The 26,836-nt window shown below is 37.2% G+C and overlaps 3 protein-coding genes across 62 annotated transcripts in view; all 3 read left to right on the top strand.

Moving 5' to 3' along the window:
- The window catches only part of LOC424473 (hornerin-like), a 76,525-nt gene extending 71,406 nt beyond the window's left edge, over window positions 1–5,119 (top strand). For all 50 annotated transcript variants that reach the window (XM_046944970.1, XM_046944972.1, XM_046944973.1 and 47 more), the window contains 6 exons: window positions 345–383; window positions 1,465–1,500; window positions 1,851–1,889; window positions 3,107–3,139; window positions 3,762–3,791; window positions 4,312–5,119. In XM_046944970.1, the coding sequence (XP_046800926.1) occupies window positions 345–383; window positions 1,465–1,500; window positions 1,851–1,889; window positions 3,107–3,139; window positions 3,762–3,791; window positions 4,312–4,410 (276 nt within the window). In that variant the 3' untranslated portion in view covers window positions 4,411–5,119. The remainder of the gene's footprint in view (window positions 1–344; window positions 384–1,464; window positions 1,501–1,850; window positions 1,890–3,106; window positions 3,140–3,761; window positions 3,792–4,311) is intronic.
- A 245-nt stretch (window positions 5,120–5,364) lies between these two features.
- Window positions 5,365–26,653, top strand: SLC35A3 (solute carrier family 35 member A3). 11 transcript variants are annotated; one of them, XM_015290624.4, is made up of 8 exons: window positions 5,365–5,414; window positions 15,381–15,585; window positions 16,590–16,744; window positions 16,826–16,948; window positions 18,061–18,232; window positions 19,877–19,995; window positions 20,482–20,615; window positions 22,688–26,653. In XM_015290624.4, exons 2-8 carry the CDS (start codon window positions 15,399–15,401, stop codon window positions 22,776–22,778), a joined length of 981 nt encoding a protein of 326 aa, XP_015146110.1. In that variant the 5' UTR covers window positions 5,365–5,414; window positions 15,381–15,398; the 3' UTR covers window positions 22,779–26,653. The 11 variants fall into 11 exon arrangements, with proteins under 11 accessions (XP_015146110.1, XP_015146108.1, XP_015146109.1 ...); XM_015290622.4 differs by having other exon boundaries at window positions 5,365–5,421; XM_015290623.4 differs by having other exon boundaries at window positions 5,365–5,448.
- The window catches only part of MFSD14A (major facilitator superfamily domain containing 14A), a 21,230-nt gene continuing 17,828 nt past the window's right edge, over window positions 23,435–26,836 (top strand). The window contains exon 1 of the mRNA XM_040704732.1: window positions 23,435–23,572. The gene's annotated coding sequence lies outside the window, so the exon portion shown is untranslated. The remainder of the gene's footprint in view (window positions 23,573–26,836) is intronic.

Raw genomic sequence — 26,836 nt, 5'->3', positions numbered from 1 at the left:
TACTGAATCAGTCTCTTTACATTTCTGTTATATCTTTTCATAAATATCTGTTGACTTTATTGGAAACAAAATTTTATTTGTAGCCAAAACTGTAGTTTTAGAAGCCTTCTTACTTTGAAAAAATAACTGAAATAATGCTTCATAGGGTTCATCTCATTGCATAAACCATTAATATGGTCTGTTGATTAAAGAGCTATTTGCCCCTCCATTAATGACTGTGTAATGTTCTGGTCAATTGGTGTCATAAATATTTCTTAGATTAGGTCTAGCTTTTTTGGTGCCAGGTAGTATTGAAAAGAAAAAAAAAAATAACAAAAGGTGTGAGTTTCACATTTCTTTTACAGGGTTCATCTTATTCTGGAAGCAGTCAGTATGGAGGACAGGCAAGCAACTCCTCTTTCAAGACATTCTTCTTACCTGTTACTTATTAAATGAAAAATATGATGCTGTGCATTTACTGCCAGAAAGTTTTTCAGTCATTTTATGCTCGCTAGGTGTCTGAAAGCAGAGACTGTTAGTAACAGACATGAAATAGCATTGATAAACTTTAATGTAAAGTAACTGTACAGGTTGCAATTTCAGTTGTTTAACTGCAGAGTGCTACTTCAAGTGATAATTTAACTATCCATTTTCACGTTTCAGTTTCACATGGCTATGGCACCAATTCAAAATCTGTTTTCTGTGTTATTTTTCAATCATTTAAATTATTAATTAGTAATAATTTTTGCATTTTTTTAGACTAATACTCAGAAATATGATACAAAACAGACCAATATATATTGCTTTGAAAATACAAATTTGGGTGTGTTCCCCATAATAATAATACTTTGCTCATCTTCAGCTGCAATTCAAATCTCTTACTGTAAGCAGCTCCTTATAACTTTTGTGGACTTAGTAGTTTGTCACAGAATGAGAAGTTTTACTGGCCCAAATAGCCATCCATCATATTTGTTAGCTATATAATGAGAAATTGGAATATATTTTCCATTGATATCACCGTGTTACCAGTTTCATCCCATTATACTAAAAAATAGTCCAATTTAATTTTTCTTCTTCATTGCTTATTTGAAATAAGGAAAAAAAAATACACACAAGGTTCTCTAAATGCACACCTCACCTAGCAGAGATTCACAAATAAAACAGAATTTCTCTTCCCTTGCAAAGAACCATCCAGAAGGATGCTTTATATCCAGATATTTGTCAAAGACAAATTAACAGGTCTTTTGTGATTGCCAAATTTACTACTTTCAGTTGTTCAACAATTTAGAAGAATTATGTCAGAAGTCTTTCACTGCATCTTCTTAGATTAATACACTTTCTACATTCCTGCTGTTATCTCCAGTTGCAAGGTCTTTTTGTGATATTTCATTCTGTGCAGCAGAATAGAGTAACCATTGTTATTCTGCAAATACTTAAGTTTCCTCTAGTTTTGTTTTGTTTTTTTTTTTTTCCTTCTCTTAATAGGGATCTCACTCAGGAAGCAGCCAGTATGCTGGGCAGGTAAGTGAATTCTCTTCCCATCACTCTTAATGCTTTCTGTTTACTGTCTGAATCAGTTATTTGATGCTGAAATTTGCATTCATTTTCCTGAGCCTTTGAGGTAAATGGATATATAAAAAAAAGTTAAAGTAGTTGAATAAAGTAATTGGTTAGAATCAATTGATTACTGCTCTGTGTAAAGCATTTTTTTCAAGCAGTTTCATAACACTGCTTTCTTGATTCAGGATTATATATTACTGTTGTTTTGATGTGTAGTGGATAGCTGAAGCTTTAAGTATCCCAGTCACATTTGACAACAGTCAAATTATGTTTTGTATTCTAATAAAAGGTGTTTTATTTTCTTCTAACAGGGCTCATCATATTCTGGAGGCCAACAACATGGTAAACCAGTAAGTAAAAACTTGTCAAGTTTGCCTTATGTTTTTCTCACAACCCTGTTATATGAAAAAGTATTTTTTTAGTCAGCATTTTACTCTATATGTGGACTTCTCTTGTCATTCTCTATATTTCTTTTTTAGTAATGACAGAATGAGACTGGAGGATCTTTAGTTTTAATAAGACACTTCTTCAGAACAGTTATTTCTGTTTAAATTCATTCAGCAAACTTTATGTTCAGCAAACACTTTTTCAATTATTTCATATGCATTTGTCTTTGTGAGTATTCCTGCCTTTCTTGGAAAATAAGTATTTTCTTTTTGAAGGTCATAATAGTTGCTACTTTATTACATGTATATTCATCTTTTCATTTTAAGCTTTTCAACCACTTAATTTAGATCTTGTCATTGTGTGGTAGGAGATGCAAATAAGCACATGCAAAGTGTTAGCTTTTCTTATAGAAAATAAGATATATCCATCTGTTGATTAAAAATGGGACACAACTGTTACATTTCCTTCCACCTGAATCTTAAAGGAGAGATATTTTGTGTACCATATTAGATGGCATTTCTTATAAGTCAGTGGTTGTGAGATTTTGTGTTGGCAGTTTCATTCAAATAAGCAGAACTACTTCACCAGAAAACCTGTTAAGACTCTTGCAGAATATCTAGCTTTTCAGTATTCACTTTTTTTTTTCCAGTTAGATTCCTTAGTGGAGATTTCTTCAAGCAGAACTGGAGCATAATGTGAAATTATATTACAATGTTAATGCTAAATGCCTGAGAAAACCAGATAATAAATTAAAATTGAAAAATATTATTTAAACTTGAACTTTAGGATGAAGATGTTTTCATTCTTCCCTCTAGCAAAGATATCTCTGTACTTGTTTGAAGAAATTTGATTGGATAATTTTATTACAAGTGATATATTTCAATATCAGGGTAACTATTTCAGTTGCCAATTTTGTAGTTCAGCCAGAACGATAAATTGCTTTGCAAATCCACTGAAACTGCTAACAGAATTAAAAAAAAAAAAAAAAAAAAAAAAAAGGTAGCTGTGCATATATGATACCATTAACTTGAAATAGGGAAAAAGGGAAAAAAGCTGCAAAAATGCAAAATGAAAATCAGTAACAAAGCTAGGGCATTTTGAAGACAAACGTATGTTCTTCAAACATAGTTCATGAGGAGTCTATTACAACAGAAGTAAATGGCTTATTATTATTTTACAGGGATCCTCAGGAAGCACTTATTCTGGGAAGCAGGTAAGAAATGCTTACATCACAGCATTTTCTTTTTTTTTTTTTTTTTTTGGCAAACAAAGAACCTGGATAGTTTATACAGCAATTTATGAATGCTTTGGTCTGCAGATAACATTGTGCATTAGTTCCCTTTGTATTAAACAATATTTAAACAAGCTGCTGTGAAAAAAATATGGCCTTAACTTGGGAAAGCTATTTGAGTATCACTTATATTCTAAGTCTGATTCTGTCTTGTTTTACATTCTGACTTGTGGCTCCATTACTTTTGCTGTCCTCCAATTTTAAATTCCTGTTCTCTAAGTAGATTTTCGTAGGCCCTGCTCAGTTAATCCTTTACTATTTTTTTGTTTTATTTTTTTAATAAACCAGACTCTTGAGTCTTGCAAAGACATTTCACTTATTCCTTCCCCACACTTTTTATTTTCAAGTATAAGACAGGATGAAGAGAATGCGTAACTGAAGTGTGTACTTCATCTGTCTAAACCTACTACCTTCTTAAACAGCTTAAAGCTATGCTCTGGGTTAAGTTGTTAAAATTTTATTGATCATGGACAAAACTGTGTCTTCAGAAACACTGAGTGGTAACACTTATAAATTTCCTTACTTGTTATTTGTTTGCTTGCAGCAACCACCTTCCTCAGGGGGCAGTCAAGTGGTAAGCTTTTTCTGCTGGTTTCTTCATACTTGTATTGTAGAAAAATGAAAGTATTGTTTATATTTGTGAAGTATCTGTCAAATTTCCTTTATATGAATAAGTATTTTAGAATGCATTAGCATGTCGGAGGGCTGCTCCAAAAGTAGTGCCTCCTATTTAGTTATGCTGGCCCTTGTCAGAGGCAGTGTTGGTGGTATGGCAGTAGAGTTGGAACCTTCCCAACAATATTCTGCCACATTTTATTGCTACGTGACAGATGGCAGCAGAGGGACACTGACAGAATGGTATCTGACAAACAAAAGTGAATTCATGAGGAAAAAATGGCACACATTGACATTTGTTGACACTTGCTGAACATTTATGGAGACTTTTACTGTTGACTTCTATTGTCAGAAGTATCTACATAATAGAAGGGTCTAACAGGTAAAAGATTTTTTTAAAAACTGGCCTGTTTTTAATAATAGTAATGAGTAGAACTGTTTTGAATTTGGTTTATCATGCTTGTTCTCTGTTTTTATAGAGCTCTGCTGGGAAACACTCCAGTCCCCAACTCCTGCTGCTGTTTAGCATTTTGTGTGCCTTCGTACTCTCTGCTGTTACATCAAAATGGTCTATGTGAACATCAGAAGATGTGCTCAGCATCCTAGACATGCATTATATGCAGTAATATTAGATTAATTACTTAACGTGAGAGGGAAAAAAAAAAAAAAAACAACACCATAAAGTCAAATTGTCAGATGCTACTTGGGCTATCATGTTCCATGTCTGGTTACTATGTCATGTCTTTCATTAGTCTCTTTGGGTTTAGTCGTTAGTAGATATCATTTAGTTTTGTCAGTGTTCTAGGCATCATCTTAAGAGAGCATATTGTTCCCTACCTGTGGGAGTTTTTAAAATTATGTCCAGTGGAAAATGTGATGAACGCCTACCTGAAAACTGATTGGTGCGAGAAACAATTGCTTAGAAAATACTTGGTTAGTAACGAACACAGAATGGCATACAAATTGTTTTATTTGCAAACTGAGCACTGTCACTGCCCTTCACTACATACAATAAAGATGAGCTCTAACTTCTCATGAGCAGTCCTCCAGGGAATGGCAAAAAGGATGCTAAAATAATATCATACTATCAGCTTTAGTCGAATGTAAACAAATTCACATTCAACATGGAGGTTGCAAAGCAAAAAAAGCCTAAATACGATCTTCACCATTTGGCTGACAGTTGTTTCTTTGGAGTCTGCAGTAACGTTTTTGTTTTTTTTAATTTAAGCGTCCGATCTGAACTGGCATTGCACTTCTTTAATAAACTGATGGTGTATTTCACACGAACCCCCGCGTCCCTTGCGGCTGTAGTGGCGCCCACGCTGCAGGACTTTCGGGTGAAGCGTTTCGATCCGCGTTGCTAGGCGGTTGCTGCGCTGGCGGCGGGCCGCAGGGGGGCTGCAGCACTGCTGCCGCCCTGCGCGCGGGCTCTGCCCTCCCGCGCTCCGTCGGCGCGGCTCGGGGCCGGGAAGGAGGCACACCGCGGCCCTGGGAACGGAGCGGGCGGGGCCACGGCTGCAGCCGGAGCCTTTGCGGGACTGCACCCGGAAACACCCGGTGGCTGCTGCGAGCCGGGCCGGCGGTGAGAGGCGAGTTGGGTGCCGGCCGGGCTGCAGGTGGGAGGCTTGGTCCGAGGGCGGCGGCGGAAGTCCGGCCGGGCCGCCCTGCGCAGGTTTGGGGGCAGAGGCCTGAAGGCGGCCTGGGGTGCGTGGAAGTGGGAGGCGTCTGGGTCGAGGGGTGAATGGGAAGCGGGCTGGTGGGAGGGCTGGGGTCAGACGGGGTGAGAAAGGGGAACGGCGGGACGGAGGGGGGGACACCGAGAGGTGTCAGTGAGCGGCGTGGCCTGGGCGGGAGCGGGAAGGTGGTGCTGTGTGGAGACGGCTGGCCGCGGGGAGCGGGGTTGGGCGGCTCACCTCACCTGCCCGGCTCCTTGGGGTGCGGAAGGGCGGGAGAGCTGCGTGCTTAGGTGTGTGCGTGGCATCGCGGCATCACGGCTGGGAGTTTGGCTTGAGAAGGGTTCCAGCCGTACAAAGCTCAGGGCTTAATTAAACAAACAAACAAACAAAACAACAACAACAACAAAAACCCTAAAATTCTAAGGTAACGAGTGAGATAAGGTACGTGTTATGAAATAGATTGGAAGGTGAAAGATAAACGCCAAAAGGTACTGACTGCCAGTTGTGTCATGTTTTAGTGAATCCTGTAAAGTATGTTGTAAGAGTGACAAAGAGTTGGAAGCCAGGACAGAGTTTCATGAACTGATTTGGTAGAAGAGATTGAGGCTGCTTTCTGCAGTGGAGGGCTGTGTTATCTGAGGTGTAAGCAGTGTGTGCAACAAACTTCTACAAAGGAGCACCAGAGCGGGAAGCTGGGGTGGTACGGTGCCTCTGCATAGAAGGATTGGGATCAAAGGTAATCCTTACTTCTCAGAGAGCTGCTGTGCAGGCTGATAGAGTGGGTTTGGGAACAGTCAGTTGACAGGCTGCTTCATCTGAAATCTGTGGGGCTGCCCTTCTTCACAGGCACTGCACATTACCCATTGGCACGTGCTGCAGTGCCTGTGGGCCTCGCCTGTTCAATTGCTCCCAGCAAAGAACTCCATAAAAGCTGTAGGTGTGTAGACATCTGCTGGAACAACTGGACCTGATGACTTCTGCTGGACTTGGTTGTAGCTCAACAATACGCGCTTTTCTTTTACGTAGGAATAAGCATTACCAAATAATTTTCACAGGCTGTGGAGTGAGTATTAAGCAGAGGATAGCTGTTGATAAAGTGATTTACAATAATCTATTCCTTCAAAAAACTGTACTTTTTGATTCCATTACCCATTCTTAGGTATTGTATGAACTTGTGGTAAGAGTTACAGTACTGGGAGATAAGGATCTGCTGGTTTTGGGTGCATGGTGTTCAGATGCATGGAAGTAGGATGTGCAGTGAAAATACAGGTTTGAGAATAGACTGTGGTAGTAGCAAGTATAAATTTTATTTAGAGCAATATATTTTTTGAAGCTGCTCTATGTCCCTTACAATCCTACAGGCTGCCTGTCTGACCTGATTCCTTTTCTTGGTTATCACACAATCATAGGGTTTGGAGTTGTGGGAGAGTACCTCTGGGGTCATCAAGTCCAACCCTCTGCCGAAGCAGTTTCCCTACAATAGGTTGCATAGGAAGGTGTCCAGGTGGGTTTTGAATATCTCCAGAGAAGGAGACTCCACAACCTTTCTGGGCAGCTTGTGCTAGTGCTCTGGTATTCAAAGTAAAGAAGCTTTTCCTCATGTTTGTGTGGAACTTCCTGTGTTCCAGCTTGTGCTCATTGCCCCTAGTTTTGTTGCTTGACATCACTGAAAAGAGCCTGGCCCCATCACCTGGAAACCCACCTTGTAGATATAAGCATTGGTAAGATCTTCCCTCCTCCAGGCTGAACAGCCCCAGATCTTTCAGCCTTTCCTCATGCTTGAGATGCTCCAGGCTCCTAATCGGCTACCTAGGAGAATGAAATCACTTATCTGCTTAAAGTAGTTGAGGATTTGGCTCTCTTAAATGAGGGTAGCACATTCCTGATCTCTGGGACAGATTTGCTTGATGTAGCTTCTCCTCTCCTATTATTCTTCAATTGCTTGTCACCTAGGCTTATTTTTCATCAGTTACCTCAGTTTGTGCCTGTATGTGAGGTGCTTCCACGGGCTTAGTGCCCTAACTGGAGCTCAGGAGTCTGCACAGTTAGCTTGCAGCGGAGGGGGATTCTTAAGATGTGTACCTCTTAGGAACCAGCTTAAGAATGTGAGATGGACAGGAGATTGAAATTTTTCCATTTGAATATTTCTACCTTCTTGTCAAATGTTCGGACCCTTTCTGTTCACTGTTTAGCTGTCTAAACTTATTTGTAATTACTGGCTTTCTGCAATAACTCTACAGATCTGTTTTCACTCTGTACTCATACGTGACCATGCCTGAGGGTGGCTGCATTGCCTGTAGCACAAGAATCACAGAATCATCATAGAATCACAGAATGGCCTGGGTTGAAATGGACCACAGTGATCCTAGTTTCAACCCCCCTGCTATGTGCAGGGTTGTCAACCACTAGACCAGGCTGCCCAGAGCCACATCCAGCCTGGTCTTGAATGCCTCCAGGAATGGGGCATCCACAACCTCCTTGAGCAGCCTGTTCCAGTACATCACCACCCTCTGTGTGAAGAACTTCCTCCTAATATCTAACCTAAATCTCCCTTGTCTTAGTTTAAAACTGTTCCCCCTTGTCCTATCACTATTCACCCTCGTAAACAGTCGTTCCCCCTCCAGTTTTGATGCTCCTTGAAATATTGGAAGGCCACAAGGTCTCCCTGGAGCCTTCTCTTCTCCAAGCTAAACAAGCCCAGTTCCCTCAACCTTTCCTCATAGGAGAGGTGCTCCAGCCCTCTGATCATTTTAGTGGCCCTCTTCTGGACCCGTTCCAAGAGCTCCACATCCTTCCTGCACTGGGGACCCTAGGCCTGGATGCAGTACTCCAGATTGGGCCTCACAAGAGCTGAGTAGAGGGGGACAATTACCTCCCTCTCTCTGCTGGCCACCCCTTTTTTAATGCAGCCATCCCAGGATACAGTTGGCCTTCTGGGCTGCAAGCACACACTGCTGGCTCATGTCCAGCTTCTTGTCCACCAGGGCTCCCAAGTCCTTCTCTGCAGGGCTACTCTCAAGGGGTTCTTCTCCCAGTTTGTATAAATACCAGGGATTGTCAGGAACCTGGCTAGTGATTCAGCAATAGCTCAACTGCAAGCTGCAGTTGAACCACAGCAGTACTAGGCATTCACTCTCAGCACCTCACATTTAGCCATGCCACTGACTTGAAGCATCTGCAGAAGCTGCAGCAGGGTAGCACCTGGCTCATCCCAGCCTAATGCTGCACTCCTGTCTTGCAGAAGAATCAGGATTTGAGCTAAAGCCCAGAACTGAATGGCTTCTTGCTCACTGCCTGAGTGTGATGGCCTGGATCTTTCCATACCGTGTTCGGTACAATGAATGCAGTGTATGTACTGTTTGAAAAAGAGAGGCAGGTTGTATCAAATTTCTGTTCTGGCAGGCAGGCGTTGACGTAATATCCTAAGTCAATATAAAACTATTGCTCTACTGTGCACATATAAGAAATCATTTATCTTATAGGCAGTACTGATGTTAGGTTTAGTTCAGTGAGGGCCTGCCTTCCTGGAGCACTGAATATTTATGCTCAGTATGTGATTTATTTAACACTCATCAAATTATCATCAGTCCAGAAAAATCTTATATCTGGGTTCTCAGCTTTGCTGTAAAGTGTGAAGTTTCTGTTGGTTGGAGTTTGTGTTGTGTTTTTTTGTTTGGTTTGGTTTGGATTTTTTGTTTTTTGGCAGATACAGATGGGGTTAAAGAGTATTTAGCTACAGTGAAGATTTTTATTACATTTAGGATTTGCCATTCCCAACTTTGCTCTTTTATACATAGATTAGAATTGTAACTTTTTTTCCATACAAAAGAAAACAAAAAATTCTTCTTGAGGGCATCCAAAAAAAAAAAAAAAAAAAAAATCAGCATTTCTGTAAAAATGGAAGAAAACTTTACCTGATTCCCAAACAAGTTGAAGTACTATCTGAAAATAGATGTTAGTTAATATGTAATTGCATCTTCCTTGTTGGACTTGGCAATGTCAGTTTTGTCAGTGAATCACTGGTACAGCTTTCCAGGGTCCTTGGCCCATGACCTGAACCAAAGTGGAGAAGAAATCATTGGTTGGTCTTCAGCAGTTACATTTTAATGTGTAACCCATCTGAGAATAAATGCTCTTGCTGGTGCTAAAAGGTATCAGTGTGGTTGTTGAAGGCCAGGGTCCAGAGTTCTGTCAGTGTTCTGCTGTGTTGTACTTGATATATCCTTCTCATCAAATACTTTTTGAATACAGGAATGCTTTTTATTTTCTCTTCACAACTTAAGATTTATTTAAATGTAAGTTGAGAAATTGAAAATGCTATTGTAATGAAACCTTCCTTTGAGAGAGAAAAGAAAAAAAAAACAACAAGGTTGTTACTTTCTGCTAGAAAAGATAGGAGAAAACTTCACTGGTGCATTTAGTTTTTGTAACACCTAAAAAGAACACAATCTCAAAGAAAAATAATATACATTGTAAACTATCCAGCAAGAAGAATGTGTAACAAACTGAAACGCAAGAGAAAGAGCAAGGTAAGTATTAAAATGAAGTGTTTTGCAGTGGTTTAGTTGAAGAAGTGGTATGTATGTGGGGAGGAAGCTGACAATTACAGATTGCTTATGGGGGGAACAGCGGAGAAGCCCATACCTGGTACAGGGAAGATGGAAAACGGTGACATTATAAAGTGAGAGGGTGTGGGGTTAATACAAATGTTTACAGCATTATTAATTATAATGGAATGTTGATCAATATATGAAAGATTGACGCATTTGGAGCAAAAGGGAAAAGAGAAATGCGTTGTTGAATGATAGAGGTTAAATATTTGTGTGTGTGAAATCCTGTTCTGAAACCAGTTGAGCAGCACTCAGTAGATTCTGAATGGTCTTTGCACCCTCAGCTCCATCTAGGATATTTATTTACATACATAAAATATTTGTTACAGAAGTTATTACTGTTAGGTGTAAAGAAGATCATGTTGGGTCCAGTAGCTTCTGAAAAAAAAGATGTATGGAGTAGAATCTCCCTCCGAGAAATGCAGTTGTGGTACAGAAAGTACCACGTTATGTGTGTGTTGTCCAGCACTGGGAAGAAGGCACGACACTGCTAGAGCATAGAAGGAAGAGTTTTAGGGGGAAAACAAACAAACAAACAAAACAAAACGCCCATATTTTGTTCAGGTTCTGCGAGCTAGCTCTTACCCCACCTTCCTCTTGTGCTTTTCCTCTTTGTTGACATGTAGGAATAGCGTTGGTATTGGGTTCAAATTCCTTCTGAGAATGCAGTCTGGTTTCTTTAATCTGCTATCCTGATTTCAAAGAGAATGCCCAGAATGTTTGTCCATGCCTGTTTCACCAGAGCGAGCTAGTGGACTCTGCGCTAGGTCAAGTCTGCCCTAGAGAAGGGTCAGCATTCACTTTCGGGCATGTCCTAGACATAGAACTTGTGTACTGGCACACACAACTTCATGACTTCTGCATTTTTTTTAAGAGTCTGGTTGTCTCATTTTGCTCAGCACTGTATTGTAAATAACATGTGAGTGCTGTTTGTTTGGTTAGGCAACCTTAAACTCATTCATAGTAACGCAGAATAAGAGCAAACATAGCAGTAACTTCTGTGCTGAGGGAACCTCAGCAGTGAAAATACTTTATGGATGGGCTGGGAGGAATGCAGTCCATATAGTGCTGTCGCTGTGAACATGGGAAGCATAAGAATCCGTAAGATCTTTTGTGTGTTTTTTTGTTGTTGTTTTTTGTTTGTTTGTTTTCAGATCTAACTTGCCAGGTGAGAGGGTAGGGAAGAATCAAGAGCTAGTTGCCATTAGAAGCTATGATATATATTAGTATATATATAATATATATATTAGTATATATTTTTGAAGTTTCAGAAATGCAATTAAATTTAATAAAGTTAATTAAAAGTTAGCTGGCTATGATGACTGCAGGAAAAAAATTCTAGTATTTCAGGTTGAATTCATGAAATATAGCATGGAATGTTGGATAACTTGGGACACTGAGAGAACCTTGATGATAGAAAAATAGAACCTGAAGTGTGAAATGTTAGCCTGTTGTAGAGAAGTTACTAAAGGAAATAGAAACCTGCAAATCAGAAATTCATTAGTTCTGTCTGAACGCTATTAAGTGGAAACTGCTGATTTTTCGCTTTAAAAAGACCTCCTTCCTTTTGAACAGATATTTTTAAAACTTCACGCAGTGTGATGTTTTTATGAACTGAATCATTGCGTACCGATTTTTGTTAAATCATTTGCTTGTCCTGTAAATCCTTTTCCTGGTCTTTTCCCCTTACATTTTAGAGGAGAACAGCTCTTTGTGTAGCATCCCTCTGCACTCTACCTCTGTGTGCACAGAGGCTATACAAAGCACCCACAGTGACTTGCCACACAGGCTGCCCTTGGCCTCTCCCCCTGTGTTCCACATTGCTGTAGGGTGCATCTCAAGGCTTACCAAGTAAACAACATACAAACAGTTCCTTTTCTTTTTTCTCTTACCTGGGCTAATAAAAGGAAGATAAGGAAGCCAGTAAGGCCTGAGAGTTACTGTGACAGCTGAACTCCCAGCCTTCGAGCTAGCAGGTGTAAATCGAGTTTGTGGCCTGCAGAGCTCTGGGTAGTCTGTCCAAAGGCAGGTAAGCGATCGAAGCCTAGGGGGAGTGACTGTGTACAAGCAGTGTGCTGGGAACTGTCATCTCGTTATTGATTTAAGACTGTCAGGGTGTGGACTGTTACTGAAGACAGTATTTAACTTAGTTTATGACTGCACAGTCTGTTGCAATGAGGGTAGAAGGAGCTGGGTGAGTGTCTTACCTGCTAGCGATGTGTGAATCCAGCCCTGCTGTGGGCTGAGTTGCACAGTTCAGCTGTGTCAGGTTCAGTATTCAGCTCCTCTTTGGGATCCAGTCCCCAACTTGCACCGAGTTCTGTGAGCTGATATGTAACTGTTATAAAAGAGGAAGAGAGACGATGAGAGCTGATAAGGTATTGTGTGTGCTCAGCAGAGGGTGGTAATTTTATTGGTGTGCGTAGGTTTCAGAAGTATGCAGTTCCTGCTTTGTGAAGCAATTAGCTTTAGTTCCACATGAAACTGCTTGTTCTCTGCCAACCTGTCATGCTGACCACTGAGAAGAGAGTTTGTGATCTATGTTCAGCTCTCAAGCTGGACTCTTGGAGTCCAGTTGGTGTGAATTTTGGAAACTCTAAAGCTGCTTTGGTGAATTGTTGTGAAGGAATGTGTTCTGCTGCTGGCGCTTTTTAGAGACACGTTGTCTGGCTTCAGAATGCTGCGTGGTGAATAGGACAAAGTGGATTTGTGGCTGTGTTCCTGGAAGCAAGATTAAATTGATGGTGTTACTGTGGGAGAAGTTCCTTTATTTTTTCTTTGTCATGATTGCTGATCAAGAAAATACTATAGCTCAAGGTGATGATGTGGTACGTGTTCCTAATAGCTTCTCTGGTGGGTTTATTAAACTGTTGTGCTTGTTGTTATGTTTCCATATTGAATGTTTTGATAATTGCTCATAAACTATGTATTGGTGATACACCTTAACATTGTAAGCAGCTTCATAAATAGATGGTTGTATGTCAGCAAGAAATGCGTGTGTTAGTTCTTGTTCTTGTGACCTATTTCAGTTAAGTTACTGAACTCTGAGCTCTGAGTAAGTCCTAAAATATTTTGTCACTTTCAGGCTCACAAAATGCAAATGTTTTAGTCTTAGTTCAGCAAAGATGTGTTCCAATTATCTGTATTTTGTTCAGGAGCATTTTGAAAAGTGAAAAGAAACATTTGTAAGTGTGCTTTTACAAGACTTTGTTGTTGATCATCATTGTGTGTTCTTCCTGTATCCAGATTGTCAAGTCTCAATAATAAAAATTAAGTAGATGGGATGACTGGAAGAAACAGTGTGTGTTGGCATCTAAATGTTCATTTTACTGTCAATTTTCTCCAGTAGCACAGACAGACCTTTTTATGAAATTCAGTTGTCTTTTCTCTTGGTGTATTTTTTTTTTTTTTCCTTTTCTATGTCTCTGTTCTCTGTTCTGTTGGTGTTTCTCTAGGGTATGAGCTCTGACCTTTTATGTCCCTCTATAGCTCTTCAAGGAAACTGCTTCTGTTTCTCATCCTTGTTTACAGCTATAGCAAATACCTGCTACAAATGTGTTTCTCCCTGTCTAAAAGATCGTCTTAATTTGGCTCTTGGGGGTGCATAATTTCAGTTATCTTCATGTAAAGGGTTATTCCATCAGAACCCATTATTTGGAAAAAGTTAGTAAATAGTGAGTTTTGGCTGCAGTTTGCTTCTCTGTCATCTTTATACTTCTGTCTGATTTATACTGATTTATATACGTCCTCTGCACGTACAGTATTTGTTTCTTCAGTGAGGTAATTGAAGTCATGGTTATTACAAAAGCGTCTTCTGTTAAGTTTCCTTAAGGGAATTATTGCATATTGCTTCCTCTGTTTCTGCATCCAGGCATCCTTTTCTTTCTCCTTTGCTAGTAAGCTTTTACAAATATTTTTGCAGCCATACAATTTCTGAAGTAAACAAATTTATAGGATACGAGGATAGGATACGAGTGTGTACTTCACATCTCTGTGACTTGGCAGTTAGTAGTTGTTGGCAGGTTACTGCAGTGTCTCTGAAATACTGATGCTGTCTAGATATTTTTGTGACCTTGTATGCTTGACTGGAGAAAATCTCCTGAAGCTTAGAGACAGGTTAGGGCAGGTTAGGAATATTTGAATAACACAGCTCTAAAGATCTCTGAAAAAATTCCTGTTGAACTAGGGAAGTCGTGTCAGTGAAGAAACACTTTGGTTTCAGTTGCAGAGGACTTAGAGGTATAAGCACATGCTTCAGCAGTGGGTACAAAAGTAGATAGTTAAGAGTCAAGCTCCGTGTACCTGTAGATGTGAAACATACACAGGGACAGCTCTGGCATAGGCATCCAATATGTACTACACATATCAGCTTTAGGCTTCTGAAAATAAGAACTGCATGCCATGTATTGACTCGTTACTACTTTTCTTTAAATTACTGGTTTTCTTTTGCTTTGTCATTATAAAAATAACTCTGTTTTCTGAATGAGTGGGTAGTGAAGGCAGTTATTGTTAATCTTTTTATGAAGAATTTTTCTGCGTATGGGTAATCTTCGTAATTAACATGCATAACAGCAGAAAATGATACAATGTTCTGAGTAGCAGTGGTAATATATCCTTATAATATATTGTGTCTCCAGAAGCATTGCTTTTAGTTTCTTACATTAACTTGGTGTTAATTGGCAGCAAAGTGCAAAGAAAACCCTGTCAGGACAGTCCTGACTCAGTTTTATGCTGATGCTGTATTATCTGTCAAAGCAGAAATTGCAACTGAAAAACTTTGAAGAGGTGGAAGAATGAGAAGGCATTCCATTCTGGGGATAGCTTGTTACTGTGGGGATACTGGGTATTCTGCAGTACTGCAGTATGGGGTTTTTTATTTTTTATTCCAAAGATGTCTTCTGAGCCTTCCTCTGTGTAAAGAGATCTGTGATTGGATTAACTTAAAAGATTTATTTCGTGAAACCAGTATTTGGAAAGGTAACTGTAAGTTAGTGGTCCTTATTTGACTATTCTTTTTTACAGATGAGAAATTAAAAGGAATATTTCTGTAATTGCCAATCCATTCTAATCATGTATTTAAAAGCGCTTTTGAAGTGTTAATCTCATTTTTCTCTTGGAATATCAGACTACATTGGTTGTTTACCTTTGGTGGAGAGGTCTCTGGGTAACTTAATATGCTGATTCCAAATGAAAATGTCCATCTGCAGTATTAAATTTTAAACCTGATTTGTTGGTTGTTAGTTTATTTGTTTTCTATTTCAGGAAGAAAATAATCAAGAAATGTCTACCAACTTAAAGTACCTTTCCTTGGGCATCCTGGTTTTTCAGACCACAAGTTTAGTGCTGACAATGCGTTACTCTCGGACACTGAAAGAAGAGGGACCTCGTTACTTGTCCTCTACTGCAGTAGTTCTTGCTGAACTTCTGAAGATTTTGTCCTGTGTTCTATTGGTCTACAAAGACAGCAGTATGTATTCAATTTTGCACCAAGTAATTTTGTTAATCAATATGCTGTATTGTAATAGCAACTGCAAGGCAGCCATGTGAGTAGAGGCTCACAAAAAAAGCATTTTGCTTTCTCATTAAAGAGACAGCCTTGGGAAGACTGTAGTCATACTTCACTCCTCAGCACACCCAATAGAATATCGTGTCTGCGGAAGCGAGTTCTCTTTAGATAACTATGCATACTCAGGTGTACAAGAATAAATTTTCTACTAGCAGCTTGAGGCTTGTTTTTTGCTCAGATATTTTAAGAAATTTGTAAATAAAAGTAGGACAAAATGAAAAGCTGCATGTCTGAAGCAGGAATGATAATGTAGAAGCCTATAACTAAATTACACAGGTACAGGAGGGAAATAGCAATTTCATTAATACAAAAAGAAATGCAGTTTTAAGCTCAAAAAACAAACAAAACAAAACAAAATAACAGGATAGTTGGATTTACTCTCATTTTGTACATTTTATACTGCATTTATCCAGTTCCTTGACATGTGCATTAGCTTTTCAACAGTTTAAAAATATCATTGCCTGTTCATAAATCATGTAGGCGGTACTCTTTATTATGAATAAGCTTTATTTTAACATCAGTTGAATAATTAATAGAATCATAGAATATCCCAAGTTGGAAAGGACATACAGGTGTCATCAAGTCCAACTCCTGGTTCCACACGGGACCACCCAAAAATCAGACCATATGTCTGAGCGCATTGTCCGGGCGCTTACTGAACTCCAGCAAGCTCAGTCCCATAACCGCTTCTACCAGGGAGCTTGTTCTAGTTCTGATATTCCAGGCTACACCAAGACATTTTTCAGGTTTATGAAAGACAATTATTATGTAGTATTTTGGGTTTGTGATAGCAGTGATAGATATTAAAAGGGGGAAATTATTAATCTTGAAGAACAGAACATTGCTTTTTGTTTTTTTCTCTTCTCCATTTAGTCCATGAGTCTATTTTTGTGTTTCTTTGGTAGAGTGCAATTTACGGACCCTGAACAGAGTGCTACATGACGAAATTCTTAATAAACCCATGGAGACTCTTAAACTTGCCATTCCTTCAGGAATTTATACTCTTCAGAATAACTTGCTCTATGTAGCATTGTCAAACCTAGATGCAGCCACATACCAGGTACTGTACATCTGGATTGCTCTGTAAGTTTCAAAAAACAAACATGAATTACATGGTAATAAGTGTTTCTGGTTCTTTTAGGTTACATATCAACTGAAAATTCTTACCACAGCACTATTTTCTGTGTCCATGTTAAGCAAGAAATTGGGTATATACCAGTGGCTGTCGTTAGTAATTTTGATGACAGGAGTGGCATTTGTGCAGGTAAATAAATATGATATGTTTACTCAAGGAACGTGCATTTCTATACTGATTGTACAGCTTCCTGATTGTAGCAGCTGCACACCGGTACCAGAGTACAGCCAGGAGCTACAAACCATAACTGGCCATGGGTGGAGGAGACCAGAAATGGTTCAAAGGCAAAAGATAACAGCTCTTCTTGAGTTCTTGTGACTCTGGATTAGCCTGAAAATAACAGCTATATAAGTATTTGTTCTAACTGCTTCTGACATCAGCAGTTTGGATTCACAGATCTTCTGTGACAGCACAGTCCTGCTGCTCACCTTATGATGTATGGTTTCAGCATGGCAAACTGACTTGAATTTTTTCAAGAGCAAAATCTTTTCCAAATGATGGAGGTATAGGAATTTGTCGTTTTTAGAGGGACTGTGGAATAAGAGTCTATTTAAGAGTTTTTGGTGGATTTTAGGGTATTCTAGAAATTTTTATTGTGAATCTTAATGATGAAAAGGAAAACTAAGGATTAAATTTTATGGATTTTTCCACTTTAATCACTAAAAATAAGAGCAAAACATCCTGACAGAAATTAAGAGACTTTTCAGTCTGTTTTTGTCTATTGCACTACATTTTATTGTTAGCATTAAATACATATTTCACAAAGTGTAGCTTGGTTTAGTTGTACGCAAAATCATGAGAGAGATGCACGTACCTAAGACGATTCATCACATCTCAAAGACGTCTGGGCTAAGTGGTGTCCTGACTTATACTTGTGTATAGAAGAGGTAACCAACTGACAAGTGGCAAAAGTCAGTGACAATGAATGACCACGATGGGTTGTGCTGGAGTTCAGGGTCGGTGCTGGCTTATACAAAATAGCAGGTAAAATCCTGGACGTGTTTAAGATGATGGATTTTCTCCCAGTTGAGGCACAACTATACTCCTTACAAAAATATAGTAAGAAAAGTTATGTCTTTCTTTAGAAGTTCTTTAGAAGTATTTGTGATGCAAAATACAAAAGTTTTCTATCATGTCTGCATTTAGTAATTATTACTGTTGCTTAAAAAAATAACTTTCATTCTATAGATGCTCGTGACTTGATTTTAACAGTACGTTTGAATAACTGTTTTTACATCCAGTGGCCTTCAGACTCTCAAGCAACAGCTGCTAAGGAGCATTCAGCAGGATCTCAGTTTGTAGGCCTGATGGCAGTTCTTATAGCATGCTTTTCTAGTGGATTTGCAGGCGTTTATTTTGAGAAAATTTTAAAGGAAACTAAGCAGTCTGTGTGGATAAGAAACATTCAGCTTGGTAAGTTTAATTTTAGTTATCTCTTAGAGCAGGAATACTACATTCTGATTTAAAATAAATGCACAAAAATACGAAATATCAAAAACATGTAGCGGTCTGCATAAATGTACTTTATAAATGAATAGTGCGCAAGATAGAATTCTAGGAATTGCTTTCTGCTGTCAACCTAGTTCATGATTTAACTTTTTTATAGTGTTTGTAAGTTTGCACAGAATCTGTCAGTTGAATTTTACTTAATATGCTCTAAAGAATATTATCTTATGCAGATTTTGTGTATCCTGTGTGTCTTTTGCACAGATTAATCAGATAAGTACATACAGTATCTTTTCGTCTATATATATATATTTTGTTGTTGTTGTTGTTGTTGGAGAGTTCAACATTAAACATGGAACATTAAAATAAAATATTTTCCTAAATAAATGCTTTGAGACCTATTTTAAAATAGAGATTTTTTTTCTCTTGTCTGGATAGGCAGTTTTTATAGGTTGGCAATTTTAATACAAGAAAAAAGCATGCATGTGTACAAATAAAGATGAGGTAATGAATTTATTATTATTTCAGTACAAAGATCAGTTTAATTGTCTGAATAATCATCAAATAACTGTATGTACGTCTGTACAAACCTTCATCCTAACTTTTAATGTTCTTACCTATTGTGCACCTATCAGTAAGGGAATGCTTTCTCTTTCCAAAGTAGTTCTGCTAGAGCCTAGATATTAATGCAGCAGAGTTAATTTCAAGAACACCTCGGTGTATCTTTCCTGTGAGTGCCAGGTAGCTACTCACTTAAGACATTGTCATTCAGGACCAAGTCAATCATAAGCAAGAGCTTTGAAATAGAGCTTTACTTAAAACACAGACAACAAAAAAAACCTTACAACAAACCTAATTTTCATTTTCATATTCTTAGAGATTGCAGAAAAAATGGACACAAAAGTTGGGTAGTTTTTTAAATACATACCAGTATCTTACTAGGAATGTGTAAGCAGTTGCTTTATCATTCCTTTCTCTATTTTAGCAGATCAATCAATCAAAAAAAAAGAGAAGTAATTAGTTTAGTGTGAATCAAATCTGAATTTTTAATTATGTTTCCAAAAAGAAGTATTTTGTGTCAATTGGAAGGTCTTATTTCACTCAAAACAATGTCCTTCTTTTCAGATGGAAGGAAATACAGTGAAAATAGTGGTCAGCTTTTCACAGAATGGAGAGGAATAGAGCCTAGATCAGTCATAGAGGAGATGTCTCCATCACTTTAATTCCTGAGGGGATTATAGAAAAATTTTCCACCTAACAGTAGAAAACCATACTCACCAAATTATAAACTTTTTAATCTCATCTCAGTTGCTTCTTTTGACATCATCTCTGCTATTAAACTAAGTGAACTGACAAGTCACCTCATTCCAGCAGAAAGCAATCAAAGATATGCATATGAAAAACTCCTAGTGGAGACAGACGAAACTTCTGATAAGTGTAGAAAATTGCTTTTTAAAAGAAATTATCTATCTGAACATTGCATTTGGATGTGGTGATGTTACAAGTAGCAGTCCTACTTTAAAATCAGGTGTGTGTGAGCAGTGCTTGAGGACTTGAAACCTGTTTGCATGTTTTTCACCTGAAACTTTTAAATTAATCTTGTACTTCCAGGATTCTTTGGCAGCATATTTGGACTGATGGGTGTATATATATATGATGGAGAGCAACTGTCAAAAGATGGATTTTTTCAAGGATATAATAAACTTACTTGGATAGTTGTTGTTCTACAGGTAAGATATATTATGTTTCTGTGATTGGGAGATTTACCCTTCTATAAGTAGCAGAGGAAATTAATGAGTGTAGGTGAAGCTACTGGGATGTCTATAGTCAAAAGTCTGATGTAGGACTATTAGAACAAGCTTCTAAGTAAAAACTTGGAAAATTCAGAGCAGGTATTATGTTGCATTGTTGTGCAACATAATTCTATGTAAGCATTATTTCATTTGCAATGCTTAAAATATATATATATTTTAAATACATATGTGCTCTTTCTCTTACAGCTAAAAATGTATAGTACAAGTGTTTTCTGCTAATTTTAATAATTGTAGTATGATAAACAACTTCTTTATTGGGGAATAAAGTGGATTAACATAACATAAAACAATTGTAACATTTCTAGACATAGACAAAGGCTTTTCCTAAAACATGACTATTTTGTTAACATAGATACTCAGTGCAATTATTGTGTTGCAAATTCAAACTTCAATATTTTTCAGGCACTTGGAGGCCTGGTGATTGCTGCTGTTATAAAATATGCAGACAACATTTTAAAGGGATTTGCAACTTCTCTCTCTATTATACTTTCAACATTGATCTCCTATTTCTGGCTTCAGGATTTTGTCCCTACAAGGTAAGAATTATTTTTCACATGTATGAAAGGAAGCACTGATTGAAAACTTAATGCTTATCAGATATAACAGCAACAATAAATAAATGAAACAAGCTAAGCCAACCTTATAAAATAGGTAGATTCAACTTCCACAGAAAAATTTAGTTTCGTAACATAACTAGTACTAAAACTTTGCAGTATACTCATCAAGATTAAGTTTTTTGTAAGATAGAGCCCCTCCACAGATAAGGAATAATTGAACCTCAAATCTCAACTTTTGACAAACCTCTCTCTTCCGGGCTCTATATTCTTTTCTTTTTATCTGCTCTCCCTCAGTTTGTTCAGCTCATTCTTCTTTAAATCTGATGCCTGCCTTGCACTGTGTTTGGCTCTGCTCTGGGAACCAGTTTCTCCTTGTCTGTCAGTTCTGAGTAAGACTGGGACAAAGGGATTACTCTTGTTCATTATTTGTCTTCTAAATTGATGTATCTTCCACAAGTCACCTCATGGCAAGATGACTTATGACTGAACAACAGTAGTGATGGTAATCTATTTATACTGCTTCTCATCCAGTCACTAAACAGTCCTAGAAGAGATCATTCCAAGCATAGACACAAAATTACACTGCAGTGATTAGTAGGTACCCAAATGCCCAAAGCCAGGGGTGTGTTTGTGTTTGTTTTGTTTTTTTCCTAAAAACAGTACTCCATTAAAGACCTAAGATGAAGAGAAAAATGCTATATGCTTCTAGGTGCAATACATCAAGTTTTGTGAATAATATTTTAGGAGCTGTGTTTTGTACATGGATAGATTGTGGAGTGATTGTTTTCTTAAGGTATGGAATGTAAAAGTAATGTTCTAATTTCAAATATATTAATAGGATTTTGCTTATGGTGAACATAAATTTATCATATATACTACGCATTCAAGGTATAAAAATATTTCTGATATAAACTTTTTACCCAGAAGTAGTATACACAGTGTTAGCAGGAGTTTGTTTAAACTTTCAAAAAAGGAACTAGAGTTAACTATTAGGGTTTAAAAATGGGACATATCAGACTTAGTCTGAATACCCTCCTACTGAAATAAATGTGGAAAGTGGTATAAGAAGTTCTATGTGCTCAAATAGAAATTAATAAGTAACTTATCAGCCTTTGAAAACAGGATGAAAATGGAAATTGCTGAATAATTAAATGAAGGAGAGCAAACTCACAGCATGTAAAATTTGAACCCATCTCATTTAATAAAACTTAATATTTAGTATGTTCTTATGCCAACTGAATTTATGTGAACTTCCTAATTGTTCCTCTCACTTGAACAAGCATTTTTGATTGGGATAATGAGACATAAAATGCTTAAGTGCTTGAATGTCCTGCAATAGATCATATCCGAAATAAGCAAACTGTATTCTCTGAAGGATTATCCATGTACCACATTTTTTTTTTTAGTGTTTGGTTCAGAAAATCAGGTTGTCAGCAAGGTTCTTTCCTTAAAGGTGTACTGATAACTACTGAAACAACTTGAAAGGCCTCTGTCACAATGCAAAAGTGTCCTTATTATCTTTTCCTTACATAAATACTCTTGCAGCTGCCAAAACTAAATATAGACTGACTTGCAACTGGTTCTTGGGCACCAGAAACTAGTTTTAACACGTTTGGATTTCAAAGCTACATTTAGCTTCAATGGCATGATGTATATCAGATGTTAAAAATGGCTGGGTGGCTACAGGAGTTGCACTTCTTTAGCTTCTGCTTGTATTTTGCATAGAGTTTTAGTCAAAAGGAATAGAAATGAAAGATCAGTCTGATTACCTTTGACAGTTATTCCATGAAACTATGTTTAATTTTCAGAATATGTCAATATAATTAAAGGTTACTTTGCTTATCTGGATGCAGATCTTTTATTTCAACTTTTTCCTGCATTCTTCTCCAAGAAATATGTGGACATTTTTTTCATTAGAAATGGTATTAATATAATTTATTCTTTCTATGTTCCCACAGGATTGTTATTCTTTCTTTGACTGTATTACATAAAATCACGTTAACTAAAACCAGCTAACTTCTTTTTTTTTCTTCCATTCCTATTCTATTCAGTGTCTTTTTCTTCGGAGCCATCCTTGTAATAGCAGCTACTTTCCTATATGGTTATGATCCAAAACCTGCAGGAAATCCCACTAAGGCATAGCTGTCTTCTTCATCAACCTGCTTCTCAAGATCATACACTGGGGGCCTTGCTAAAAATGGCATGTGGAAGGTGCCATGGTGCACTGCAAGGAAGGATTACTACCCAGAATCTAGTGAAGAAATTTTTATGAGTAGTTTTGAACAGCCAAAGGAGTTAAAGATGGATGATGATACTATCTGTGACTGGTGGAAAAAAATGACAGGGGAAAGCCCAGTGCAACTTGCTAATAAAAACTTGAAATGAACAAAAGGTTTGCAAGAAACTGCAATTAGGAATGTTTACAGCTTTGACCTGGGATTGCATCAAAAGAATTTACTGTACTGACTGCTGCACTCTGTCCTATGCACTCTTTGAAAGAGCACATGACAACATTGTCAGATCGTATGTTTTTGCAATTTGGCTATATTTAATGTTAGTATATGTTTTTAACTGTTTGCCTATTTACATAAAGTCAACTGAATGCACATCATAGTTCTAAAGTGATGGTTCTAATTAGGTATTCCTTATTAAAACTATGAAAATTGAAGTATGATTGAAGGACATTTCACAATAACAAATATTTTTATATTTTAGAAGTCTGAATTAATAACAGAGATCTGTGTTCTGTTGCTTATATAAAGCTATTGTAAGAATGTTAACATACTCACCGGTACGCAAAGGGAGAAACTGAGAATGAAAGCTGGAAATCTGAGTTGATACTCCAGCCATCGTGAGGATAACCTGTAGTGTTCCAGCAGATGCAATAACTCTGTGAGCACAGGACACAGTTTGCTGCAGTAATCTGGCACTATGAGGTGGGTTATAAAGGAGTGCTTGCTCAGATGTAATGTTCATTGTTTTTTATTTTTATTGATTATAAATCAGCTTATTGATAGAACTTCTAAAGTATATAAAGGTTTTTTTTATTTGCTTTTTTGTTTCTTTTTTTTTTTTTTTTTTTTTGCTTTAAATATTCCCTGAGGATTTTTTTACTTGCAATTAAAGAAAAAAAAAAAGCCCATAATAAATATTTTAAATGCATTGTTGTTGTTTGTTACAGCTCCAGATTGAGCCATTGTGGTATATTATCTGCATACTATACTATATTTTATTACAGAGGCTTTTTTTGTTTGTTTGTTTTACAATTGTTGTTTACTCATGAACTCTCAAAGGCTGTCTCAGCACATTTGTATGTAATGGCATAATTAGAGTTGTTGTTATTATTAATTTTGTTCTGGGAGTCCTTGAGCTAACAGACCAAAATGGATTCTGTGGGGCTATATTCAGTCTAGTAGTGGAATTACTTTAATAGGAAAGAGAGTGGAAAAGTACTGAGTTGTGCAATAGGTAAATATAAAAGCATGCTGTTCTTTTGTTTTCAATCAAAAAAAAAAAAATCATAAAGAAACATATGCAGATTGACTGTTAGGAACATTTTGTTTGTTGAAGTACTTGCATATAGCCAACTGAGAAAGAAACACACAAAAACAGTGCCAGAACAGTAAACAAACAAAGAAAAGGCTTAAAAATCACTTGGTTTTTGGAGACCTATTCACAATAGATATCAATGTAGGTGACTTCTTGCCTATTCATTACATTTGTAAATGTATACATTATACAAAAACATATCAGTAGTCCCTTCCCATTCAGCTAAGTGTTAAAAAAGTTTGTTGTTGTTTTTTTTCCCTCTGCTCTATCTCACTTCGTTCTTGTGCTAGTGAATATGATGTGAAAAGAGAGGTGTTTCAAAATGTTTACCAAAGTAGCTCAGTCTGTTTTCCACAACCACTCAGTCATGGATTGCAAAGAGAGGATTCTCTAAGAGGATTCTGAGTTTTTTAATTAAATACTTAAATATTGTAAAAGAAAAAGGAAAAAAATCTGCTTCTATCTACCAAGTAAAAATCATCTCTTCTTTTGTTGTTGATGACATGAATTATGTCTGTAGCATCAGGGCAAGACAGTGAAGAAATTTCAGTTATGCTAAGGGCTTACTAAGCTTTCTGAACTGTAAATCTACCCCAGCATGCCATAATTGCAAGAGCTATGTTACTCAGTAGTTAAAATTATCTAATATTACCCTAAATTGGCATCCTACTTTAGGAGTAACGTTTCACCTATAACACTCAATCTGCCAAAGTGAAAAACTACATTTAGTCACATCGCCACTGAAATTCAATGTGAGGTCAGATGTATGCAGAGAATAGTGGTTCACAGCATTGCTTAGTGCGGAATGGGAGGTATGAGTGACTGAAACAATTTGACAAGTGTTGTAGTAATTACACAATGGTAATACTTTTAATTTCATGAATCACAAATCACAGCAGTGGAAATGCTTAGGTCATACAATTGGATATTATGTTGAGGAGTTTCTCAAAAATCAGGAGGAGCAGATTAAGAAATTAAGTAAAACCAACTGCATAGAAAGGGACCAAATAGGCCAAACAATTACACAGTTTTAATATATCAGGTGCTTCAAGTTTGTCTAAGGATTAGCTTTTGGGAAATAACAGGAATATGTTATCTTTGCTTTTGAATAGGATGTCGTCTTACAGCCTCGGAAAATAATCTACGTACTGTATTAGGGATCAGTAACATCTGTCTGTAGATAAAGGACTGTCAATTTCCAGTCCATTAAATTTTCTAGCAGAAGGGTAAATCTCTTTATATGCTTTTGACTGTAAAGGAAATACGAGTTTGCAGTTTTAGCTGCCTTTCCTCAGCTGTTTACAGAGCCTGGGGCCTGCAGGCTGAAAAGCATTATTCTGGAGAGGGAGAAGGCACTGCATGCTTCTTGTGATGGTGAAGGATTTGAGGAAGATTGCAACTGTTACAGAAATCAGTTAATCTGTAAGCATAAGTGTGTTTTCCCTTTGGAATACTTTGAATCTGAGGAAAAATAAGTTTTATTTCTATCAATCATTAACTAACCAAAGAAACGTGGCTAGTTGACACAGAGCTCTGGGAAGCAGGGAATAGCGTGCTTTGAGTTTGCCCTAAAAGTGGTATGTAGGACTATAACTTTCAACAAATGAGCTTGTCTTTCTGATCTATGTTTCTGAATTTAAGACAATGGATTTTTTAGTTTAGTTGTATATTTAGGCGGCTAATCCATACTCAACAGAATTTTATTTAAATATTTATAAAGTTATAGCTAGATATTTATTTCCATAATTTGAACTATGTCTTTTTTTTTTTTTTTTATAAGTCTTATATAATGGGATTACTAGTATTTATTGAATACTTGGATACTTAGTAGGGTTGTGTTGTTTGTTTGTTTGTTCTAATCTCTGGAATACTGGTGAAACTCTGGAAACTCTGGAATAAATGGTGAAATACCAGTAAGCTACTAGAACCTTGTTCAAAGCAAAATAAATCGTCAGTTCAGTGGTGAAAATTCTTAAGTCTAACATGCTAAGATAAACTTTCCTTTAAATGTTATATTTTTGTGCTGACAACAAGTGCCCAGTTATCTTTTTCTCAAATAATTCTGATAGCTGGATAGTTTTATGAAAGTTCTTTGTTTTAGACAAACTGCAACATAACTTGCCTTTTTGTTTGCTTTAATAATAAAAGGTAGATTTGTGTTCTATTTTCTGCTTGTACAAGATAATACCTGTTTATACTATAACTTTTTAAGATGCTTGTTTTACTTCTCAAAGGAATAATTATGTTTTGTTGGCATATACTTATGTTTCAGTTATTCATGTGGTCCTTTTTCAGATTTTCTACGAGTGTATAATCATTTTGTGTTCCTGACTTAGTTTTATGGCTGTAATTCGAGGGACTGTAATAGATTTTGTTAAATTGTTTTAAAATTGATAAATGAGACTTTGCATTTCTTGTGTTTTTTATTGTCAGTAACTTTCATCTTTTAATATATTTCTTTATCACCATGTGTGTTCTGTTGTATATAAGCAATTGTCCCTTACAGATTTGAAGTTGTTACTCACTGTGTGTTTCTTGCTGGATATTATGAGGGAGGTGGATGATTATTGTGTCCTTCCTTTTGTAAGAATGAGATTATTTTAACAAGTTAGCTGTGTGTGTGTGTGTACATGGGCAGGTGTGTTTACCTA

This window comes from Gallus gallus, chromosome 8, assembly GCF_016699485.2.
Source record: "Gallus gallus isolate bGalGal1 chromosome 8, bGalGal1.mat.broiler.GRCg7b, whole genome shotgun sequence".
Lineage (NCBI taxonomy): Eukaryota > Metazoa > Chordata > Aves > Galliformes > Phasianidae > Gallus > Gallus gallus.
Note: the sequence above shows the minus strand (reverse complement) of the source record. Positions and strands in the feature narration are given on the sequence as shown.

Excerpts from the sequence above, each read along its gene's own strand:
- SLC35A3 (XM_015290618.4), top strand. The coding sequence starts at position 12,860 with ATGGTGTTACTGTGGGAGAAGTTCCTTTATTTTTTCTTTGTCATGATT. Across the intron at positions 15,586-16,589 it reads ATTGGTCTACAAAGACAGCA|AGTGCAATTTACGGACCCTG; the intron begins GTATGTATTCAA and ends TTTCTTTGGTAG. Across the intron at positions 18,233-19,876 it reads GATAAGAAACATTCAGCTTG|GATTCTTTGGCAGCATATTT; the intron begins GTAAGTTTAATT and ends TTGTACTTCCAG.